Consider the following 10,226-nt stretch of genomic DNA (forward strand, 5'->3'; position numbering starts at 1 on the left):
CCTTGGGACTGGGACGGTCACGTAGGTGCTTGTCGGCTTTCAACCTTTTTCCCCGGAATGGGTAGCCTGGCAGGACCAACTGCGTCAGCTGGCCACCCCAGGTCTAAACGAAACAAAGCCCATGCGAAACATGTGCGAAAGGACACGGATGTCCGATGTAAACGCTTTTTCAAGACTGTACCGGTGCAAGAGAGACAGTATTTCACCACCGAGTGCCTCCGAGCTATCTTTCTCGGGAAAGCCAGCTGCATGTCTTGTAGCCATGCAGCAAAGATCCCATCCTTTTTGCCAGCCAGCGACGGTTGCAGTAATATTATATTTTATTGTCAGTGCCGCAGCCTGACCCTGATGCTATCCATATCTGCCACTTATTTGCATAATAATTTTTTTCCCAGGGCAGTTAATGATGTTGAGATTATGTTTCTACAAATTCGAAATAAAACTACCTGATTATTGCTTGACTTCACAGAAAACCCTGCATAAAAACTGATCCCTTTCGATTTAAATGAGACTCGCAGAATTTTTTGATAGTTTGCAGGATCATCCACGGATTTTATACTCGATTGTTTTGTATTGAAAAATCAAACCTTCCCGCCTCAATAGATTTTGTAAGGCAAGATATAACGATGCCGTCTATTGGCCAACACACTGCCACTTCATGCGATGGACATTAATTCATACATATGGATACGTATGTGTAGTTGGTTTGTACGTAGCGCACACCTACATATGTCACAAATGATCTTCGCACGATATCGAATCAATGACATTCATGCGTATGATCGTTATCAGACACGTGTGCACGTATGTATATGTATACACAATATGAGGAAGCACATCACGACTATCTCGTTATCGAATCAATGTATAAATATATTCCGACATCATTTGTTTTCGTACAAATTAATGCGTTCCAATTTCTATTGTTAGAATTCTTTTCCCATATTAGTATAACGCCAAAGCTTCACCCCGCTTGCACCTGCAAAATAATATCAGCTGGCAAGGGCTAAACCAAGGATAGACCACGGATTATTAGATCGGTTGTGACGGTTCATTCGTTTTCTTTCTCCCTTTTTCCACCCCTCGATATTTTCTCCCAGTTTCTCTTCCAGCGTCGTTAGTTACAATTACGTTATTGTTCGTCAATTTATCGGACCCGTATCGGCATGAACGTCAACGAAGCGAAGGATGCAATGAAGGGGAGAGCGACATACTGTAGAGCATGTAAGTATAAACCGCGAGTTGAGGCTTCGAGACAAAAGCCGAGACGCTCGGAGCAAGCTCAGAGGTGCTCGCATAGTCGTGCGGTGTGGAGTGCGTGTCGCGGGTATCCAAAGCCCCGCTGAGTGTCCTGAAAGGAAGGGGCTGCTAGTGTGACATCCGTCGCTAAATTTAATGGTAAAAATGAACCTCGTACACTGCAGATATTTTAATTGGACACGTTATTTCCTCCTTATCTATTGTACGTACATACATATGTATGTACGCGTGATATGTCATTTATTCACGCATTCATTTTGTACATACATAATTAGATCATGGAATAAGATCGACATGCAATTCATAATTATCACGCTTATCTCGATCCACCAGCGATCTGCGCGGCTGGATGTGTATGCACACATGCGATAATGGATTAAATTATAAATGAATACACGATTTGTCCTGCTTTTCAACGAGTGGAAAGTAAATTGTAGGAAAGAAAATTTAATCGCGTCGAGTATATTCACTTTCCTCGCAAACGGTAGACGTCCAGCTGTGCCAACAGCGGCTCACACCTATACTTTCAACATAAAACGTTCGTCTTGCATAGTTTGCACACAATCTATTTCTATTATTCAACAATGAAAAATCGAACGGATGTTTCCATTTTCACACCATACTGAAGTTAGCAATGTTTCGTTTCGTAACGATTCATGCTGAGGAAAAACTATTATTTCGCTATTTTGGAATTGTCTGAAATTCTGTAAACCGTAACAAAACAAAACACCCTCATATCTCGAAATCTTAGTTCCTTTAAGGTTATTGGAAAATTAAGAAAACAGTGATTTCTCACCCAATTTTTCGTTATCATAAAATTATTAACTTCCACCTCGTATTTTCACTCATTGATTTTGGCAACAACGCGATAACGATTTTTCATGCTAATATGTATACGTATATGTTATATGCATGCACGTAATGTGTGAAGAATACATCGCGACTTTTTTTTCTACATACAAAATTGATAATATCACTCTTTATTTCTTTACCAAGTCAGGGAAAAACCAAAAGCTTGAAATTTATGTTATTAATGAGTTATTGTTACATTCATTAATTACTTAATCCTTCCACTATTTATTGACTATTTTTAATCCTTTTCTGCAGTGACGGTATCTTAATAAAACATAAAGCAAAAATGTCGGAGGGAAAGAGGCGGAGAGATGGAGCGTTAAATATGTCATAACGAGGAGATTTGGATTACTTCATCTTTAACATTGGTGTCCATTTGAATTATAATGAACCTCAACATGGATGGATTTCGTCTTCACCATCTGGTCTCTGGCCCTATAGCCAATCTATTGCAGTCAAAATGGATTAAAGAGTAAGACGTTACGTCACGAATTTACATTGGGGATAGTAAATTTTGTATGGTAGATTGACAAGTAAATTGTATACGCTATGTTATACGAATTACAATAAGTGTCCTGTAGGTTTTTGTCCTTCTTTGCTAACAGTGAGGTATTACTAACCAGTTTTGTAATTTTAACTACACATGTTAGAATTTTAGAATATTTCACCGGGTACTTGGACAACAATTCTCGTCTTTATTTTTTAATTTTACAGCTTTTGAAGATCAGATCCTACCCAAATATGTAATCAAATCTACCTAGTGATTCAGGTCTTCCACTGAAATCATTGAAGGTCACTTCTTGCCTGCTGAATGTGTACAGAGGATTATAATACAGTATTTAAAGTAGATTTTCTATGCTTCATTTATTTATCAGGTTGAAGTTAGTAATGTTACTGTAACGACGAATACTTGGAAAACATCTTTACTTCGCAACTTTAGGATTGTCTGAGATTTAGTAAGCTGTAATAAAAAATACATACTTAAAACTTGAAAAACCAAATTCTGGATAGCCATTTTAAAATTACACGATAATGAACTTTTCTCTGATGTTTCGTTACGTCACTTACTTCAACCTCATGTTTATATACATTTCTAACTTAAATCCGAGTAGTTATACCCTTGAGCAAATCGCCTATTCAAATACCATCCCATATTTATACTGGGCACAAAAAACACTTTCTTCTAATAGTGACTATAAAAGTTTGCTATTAATTTTTGCCCTTGGGATTTGTAACAAAAACTAATTTCAGTGTCTATTATACTTCAGTTTGGCATTAGGTTTGGTATATCATGTATAGGTATTTGTGATCAAAGACTTCGCTTGTGTAATAAACTCATCAGATTTAAGTTCCTTTTCGTAGTTTATGTAAGATTTATGTAACTTGGTAATATACATGTACCGTAATATCCTGCACAGTCAATCTAATTAGGGGGATAGTGCATGAAATAGGTTTCTTTGGCGCATGATTTTATTACCATTATTGTAATGCAATTCACGTAAATTAATTTAGCAACAGGACATTATGTGTGGAAGTTTCAGTTACTGTGGTTAAAACATTTGTAGCTTTTCAGCTTTTAAATACATTTAGAATTTAGTTTACGCGTGTTTCTTGCGTATGTGAATATCTGTAAATAATTATATTATCAAAGAGCCCTCGATCAGAAAGTTTTATCTCACTCAACAGAAGCTTTCATATGTATAATAATTCCAATTTGTATATGACTTTAGTGAGTAGGGAGAGATTCTGTGTAGTAGATAACGTCATGTATATACAATTCCCCCTCGCTTTTATACATTGATAAATATACATATTAAATTTAGTTAAGTAAATAAACGCATGATCAGCGGGATCATGGAAATACACAAGTTTTGTTTGATTTATTAAATGATTGGTATTATAAACATATGTAAATTTTCGTAAAAATTATTAACGAATATATAATAACACTAAAGCATGGGTGTATGTGTACATTAAGGCATGCGCTTGCGAATGTACGATATTTCTTGATTTTAACATCGGTAAGCTGATACGTGCATCATAGTGCACAAGATGTATGAGAAAATGAACGATGATTGAAATGTTTTGTAATCCCAGAGCCACAGTCTTCAGTATAGAATTAGACCGTGTCGCACACACTTTTGAAGATTTCCAAATCGACCAGAACTTGCGCTATTTAGCCCTGTAGTGATTGATTTCTACATAATTCAAATTATGTTGTAAAACATGCCAAATACTTGAAAAATTCTAATACACTATTGCATTTCTGGATCATATCTTTGTCAGATAATTAATCTGGTCCTTTGACCCGATCTTAAGATACTGTGTTCAACAAAAAAGTCTCCAAAAGCTTTTTGCGCTAGTCAACGAGCTCTAGCAAGATTCTTGAATGACAATTAAGTCAACGACCGCAAGGAAAAATATCTTAGTGGTTAGCAGAGGAAACTTGATATAAATACCTCCAGACCTCTTGCCCTGATTTATACAGACTTTAGACATTTATCATTTCCCTCATACGTCTAAGATCATATGATTTTCCGTTTCTACTGTTTTTATCATTATTACAATTATTATCTTTGTTGCTGTGATTATTTCGATTATCATTATCATCGTTGTTAGTATTACTGTTGTTGTTTTATTTAAATCAAGATAAAATATATATGCTGAAAAGGAATATTGGATGTCAATTGACACATCGTTTATATCATGGCAGCTATTGACCACACATGTTTTCTCTTCGGGGCAATGAATTTACTCCAATTACAGGTAACGTGAGTACCGTTTTATTGTCAACTAATAAGGGATAAAGTTCTGCATTAGAAAGTCATAATATGACTGCCTGATCAGATAACTTCAATATGTATCGTGTTACATTGAGTAATATCTGATGACAAATCAGAACCAACTTGACAAGTAATTACGCAATAATTGTTGCAAATTTAGTGTAAACATCCATGCGTTGCAGTACAAATATAAAAAAGAAAATTGTGCAACAAATAAACTGATGAGTAAATCAAAAGATAATTTTACAAATCATACGTAATTTATTAACAAAGATCAATGATGTAGTCAAAGTAATCAATTTCATATACATATACATGTATCTTTGCACTGTAATTCTCGAATAAATTTCAGACGAATAAGCGAATCGAATAGTTTTTCATCAACGAGTTGCGAGAAAAAAGAAAACTAATAAATTTCAAACGTTAACAAGTAGTTATAAAACGCAAATGCAAGCGAATAAGGATTGCGGAGCGTAAATATACTATAAAGTGAGTATTATTGAATTCACTGATTGTATGAGAAGAAGAAAAAAGTTTAAAATTAAAAACAAATAAATATTTAGGTCATAGTTCAGTGTGAACCATTTCTACTAAATCGACAATGCCTCTTTGAACTATTAGCTTATCGGAAGACTTTTCTTTTTCAAGCTTGGCGCATGTTTGATATTGTAACACGTGCATTGTGCTCAACATAAATTCTGCAAGACTGAGGAAAAATGGGGATGAAAAAATTATCAGGCCATTCATATGCACGACATATACGCTAGATCAAGAGCGTGCTTGCATATTGCATGCAAGGTACACGAATGACCAAAAATAATCGATTTTCGATTAAACCTTTTCCCGATTAATCGAGTATAATCGATTATTTTTCCTCATAATCGGTTTATGTTTTTTACTCCGATGTACGACGCAATACAATAGCAATTTATGTGATTAAAGTATCATTTATTATCATTGTCTTACTTAACAAGTGCATATTTGATATATTAAGTAAAATATAAATTAATATTTTTACCTGAAATTGAAAAATACCTCGAATGAAATTATAAATTATCAAAAAACTTTTCTGTTATTAAGACTAAATACTGAAATTTACAAAATTTTTCGTTTCAAATGCACCGTTTTACAAAAATGCGAAATAATCGATTAATCGAATAATTTTTAACAATACATTCGAGTCATGTTTGATCTTTATTTTTTACTCGATTAATCGATGCATTATAATAACGTTATAAAAATAACGGTTCTCTGCACTGACATTACGCATGCAACTAAGAAAATCTATATTTGTACAATTTGCTCCAGAGTCAAATGGATGAATCCAAGAGCGTCGACCAACGAGGCGTATCAACCAACCTCGGTTGAACACATAGCAAATGTCGTTACTCATGGGATGTGGGTAATACCTTCGCTTTTGGCTGGAGTAATGCTTGTCCAACGCTCCTCGACGCAAATGCAACTCATCTCTGCTATGGTATACGGAACTGCGCTTCTTCTCGTCTTCACAATCTCTACGTTTTTTCATAGCGTACATTACTGCAATCATAACAGGTAACGCCGATGTTCGTTACTTGTGTAACAAGCGTTATTTTGAGCATTCCGCTCTTCCTTGCTTACTCCACCATTTTTACCATTATTTCCAGGCAACTTAAGGATGCGCTCCATCGATGCGATCGCGCAATGATATACGTCTTCATAGCGGCAACCTATTTCCCTTGGTTAACGGTTAAAGATTTTCCAGACGACGGATTATTGATAGCGATGCGTTATCTTGTTTGGATTATGGCGATGCTCGGTATTCTTTACCAACAAGTTTTTCACGAGCGTTTCAAAATGCTCGAGACCATCTTTTATCTAATCATGGGCATCGGACCCAGCATTGCGATCATCAATATTGTAAGCGTTATAAGTTATTTGGTGGAAAAAATTAAACTTTAATTTGTCCCTGTTTTCGAATCTCAAATTCGGACGAAAATTTTTTAAATCAAACAATTATACTACGATGCAATGCTTTTGTTACAGACAGAAATCAGCGGTATAAAAGAGCTCAAAGTTGGCGGACTGATTTACATAGCAGGCGTTGTATTCTTCAAATCGGACGGACGTATACCATGTGCGCACGCTATATGGCATCTGTTTGTGGCTGCGGCGGCAGCGTTCCACTACTACGCAATACTGAATTACCTTTATCCCAGTCCAGAGAACTTGAATCTGAATGTATCAACGGATTCACCTCATTCTGGTGCTTTGGAATCTCACTTGGAACTTTAAGTTTGAACATAAATTGTAAATAATAGATAGAAATCAACTATGCAGGATACGGTAAAACCAGATCTGTTAGTCAGCGAAAACGCAATAGTTGGATTATATTAAAAATGCACAGCCTGATCTTCTTGCCACATAGCTCTCTAATATTCGAGGATACAAACCTTGATAATATCATATATTATAGTGCTTACAACTTTGATTTAAAAGAAGCTTGTGTCACTTAAACCGTGAAAAACTATGCTTCAAGATTCCGAGAACTGTGCGTTCTCAATATTTTTATTCGTATCGTTTCAAACAGTCCTCAAAATTTATTCGGAAACTAACCGACCGTTGACCAATGCCTTTAAACAAATTACTTGATCGTAAATATCATATATTACAGGTGAAATTTCACACTGTAAAATGTTTTATATAATTGTAGAATTGTTTTCGTCAATACTCACAGGGTATATACCTTCTTAAATCGACAAAAGTTGATGAAGAATTCTCAATTAGATATCGAAGTTTGATATCCATATAGATTGATAATAAATTGCCAAATTTTTAGGATATTTCAGTATATCGAATCATTGCAAATTTCTCAAAGAATAGTAGCTAATAATTTGTTATCCTAGTGTAACTAGTAGAAATGAAAATGTGATTCTTTGCGATAAAATACGCATACTTGCAATCGTTCTATATTCTCTAGCAAAAATACGTGAAAAATCATCACTCATTAGTGAAAAAGAAATATATATATATATAGGTAGCTGAATTCAAATTTATTTAGTATGTTATCAAAAGCTTCAGGCTCACACGATACTGAATCTATATCACTGATAAACTCTTATTTATTATTGGCTCGTCTAGTTAACACACTTCTATATGATTTTTTATTTCTTTTGCTCAATAATACGAAACATATTTACCATCGTCAATCTAGCAGTAAACATTTGTCCTCCGTAATAATATACACATCCAAGCAGAAATATTTAATAAGGATCCAGTAGTATACATGATAGTGATCTTGAGTTTATTATATTACTTATACTACTGACTTGTTAGATATCAATATTTGAAATAATTATTTTTTGATAAAAATTATTCGAACTTCGCGATTACAAAGGCTGTTTCTTCTGTTTGCCAAAAGTATTTGTTCAAAATCCAGTTAAAATATAGTTTAGAATAATAGATATCATTGTTGTATACTTTTATTTTTATTCTAGCTTATGAAGTTTAATTGCGTCAATTAAGCATATATTTACATATAATAGTTATGTGAGTCGAATAGGTCAAACCTTACTAATATACTCTCAACGTATTACCAGATGTCCTTTATAGCATGAGCTGGTGTTATTATAGATTTTTTGATTCTTCCATCCGAATATAAATACTTGTAGCAATGTTATAAATACCAAAAAATTATAAACAAGTATAGTTAATGATACGTAATAGTTTGAAGAGCATAATATTTTAGAATAGAATAACTGATGAATTCTCCAATTAATCCATTTAATGGATATATTTGACATTTGTAAATTAATTATTATACATTTATAATTATTATCCAACTTTTAGTGCAATATTTAGCCTATGAGGCATATTCAAGATTCGTATGCTTATACGTATGTATTCTTGTTTAGTATTGCAAGCCATGTCATTATTATTGTAATTTCAACAGTCAAATTCAGAACGGGAAACGTGAATTACATTGGTTTGGCCAGGCCAGTATATGATTCAAAATTCCTGACAACTAAACAAAAGTTGCGATTTTCTGTATCGTAACATTTTCCCATATTGGTTAAAAAAAAAGGGGTGGGGGGGGAGGGGAGGGGGGGGGGTGGAAACTAAAATGAAGTATATTATTATTTTCACATTGTGTTCATTGGCAGGATTGTAAATAATTTTATTTTCTTAAGTACATGTTGATTCTACAAATTAGTTGTTAAATTAATATTATATCCATTTAAAAATTAATCAGACATCCATTCCTTTATAGAATCGTTATTTTTTAGTTGGAAAATTGAACAAGAAAAAAAAAAACCTTTAGAGATATAATTTATTTTCTACTTAATTAACTCGAAAAAACATAATTCTCGATAATATGCGACACGTATTTTTTTAGTTATTTCAGGGAAAAATCTTCGCTATGTATTGTATCAAAATGTTCACGAATAGAAGAATATCAAAAAATACGGATTGGCTTTGCAGATGTACTGCTGTATTGTTACAATTCAGTAAAGCGAATCGGAAAGCGAATTTCAAGTAATATTTAATTTTCATTCGCATGTGAGACACGAAATTCGGTTATTCTACATCGTACATCCTTGCGATGCATATATTTATAGGTATATATAAGTATAAATATAAATTTTAAATATAAATAGAAAATTGGGGAACATATTGATTAAGTAATTGATATCTGATAAAATTATGCTCATATTGAAAATAAAATAACCAGCAAAACTTCAAGCTTGTAAAGAACCGAGAGCTTGAAACACAAGCGTATGGTAAACGATGCGTAATCTATATGATTAATTCTATGCCAGAACCAATTTTTTTGACACACAATATGCATATGTAATCGGATACTCTTCGTAGGTATAGATGGATTATGAATTATAATTGAGTCATATGTCCTATATCGTATTGATTTCCATATTCTATATGTATACTGCGTTGACCCATGCGCCTATGAGTTCATTCAATTATAATTAACAAACCTTGGTTCGAATTACATAGCAAATCGATGATATGAGAGTCATTTAACATTTCAATTGTATGTAAATTTTTTTGATCTAGTCGATGAGTCATTTCACAGAAACATAATAAATGTAGTAGGATAATTTTGAGTTGCGAGTGCCAGGCGTTCTAACGAATGTAATTCAAAATGATCGAATTGATGTTGAAATATCAATCAATATTAATATCGCAATTGGCAAAGTACGTTCAATTCTTTCGGAATTTCATATTCGATTTGCGGACGTTTTTTTGGACACACGTAACAATCCACACGAATGTATTCATGCAGATACACAAATGTGTTATGATTTGTACCAAACATGGGAAAGAAAAAAAATT

At 33.7% G+C, this 10,226-nt stretch overlaps 1 protein-coding gene across 3 annotated transcripts; it reads left to right on the forward strand.

The window, feature by feature from the left end:
- The first annotated feature begins 1,095 nt into the window (after positions 1-1,095).
- On the forward strand, positions 1,096-10,211 carry LOC124305952 (monocyte to macrophage differentiation factor). Of its 3 annotated transcripts, none has more exons than XM_046766004.1 (5): positions 1,096-1,224; positions 2,368-2,584; positions 6,204-6,449; positions 6,542-6,794; positions 6,921-10,211. In XM_046766004.1, the coding sequence occupies exons 2-5, from the start codon at positions 2,499-2,501 to the stop codon at positions 7,167-7,169; spliced, it is 834 nt and encodes a 277-aa protein (XP_046621960.1). In that variant the 5' UTR covers positions 1,096-1,224; positions 2,368-2,498; the 3' UTR covers positions 7,170-10,211. The 3 variants fall into 3 exon arrangements, with proteins under 3 accessions (XP_046621960.1, XP_046621958.1, XP_046621959.1); XM_046766002.1 differs by lacking the exon at positions 1,096-1,224 and adding an exon at positions 1,248-1,398; XM_046766003.1 differs by lacking the exon at positions 1,096-1,224 and adding an exon at positions 1,721-1,798.
- The last annotated feature ends 15 nt before the right edge of the window (positions 10,212-10,226 follow it).

This window comes from Neodiprion virginianus, chromosome 5, assembly GCF_021901495.1.
Source record: "Neodiprion virginianus isolate iyNeoVirg1 chromosome 5, iyNeoVirg1.1, whole genome shotgun sequence".
Classification (NCBI taxonomy): Eukaryota; Metazoa; Arthropoda; class Insecta; order Hymenoptera; family Diprionidae; genus Neodiprion; species Neodiprion virginianus.

What these genes read in the sequence shown, in the direction of transcription:
- LOC124305952 (XM_046766004.1), top strand. Translation starts at nt 2,499, where the DNA reads ATGAACCTCAACATGGATGGATTTCGTCTTCACCATCTGGTCTCTGGC. An exon ending in CAGTCAAAATGGATTAAAGA is followed by an intron (nt 2,585 to 6,203) that starts GTAAGACGTTAC and finishes AATTTGCTCCAG; the next exon opens with AGTCAAATGGATGAATCCAA. An exon ending in CATTACTGCAATCATAACAG is followed by an intron (nt 6,450 to 6,541) that starts GTAACGCCGATG and finishes CATTATTTCCAG; the next exon opens with GCAACTTAAGGATGCGCTCC.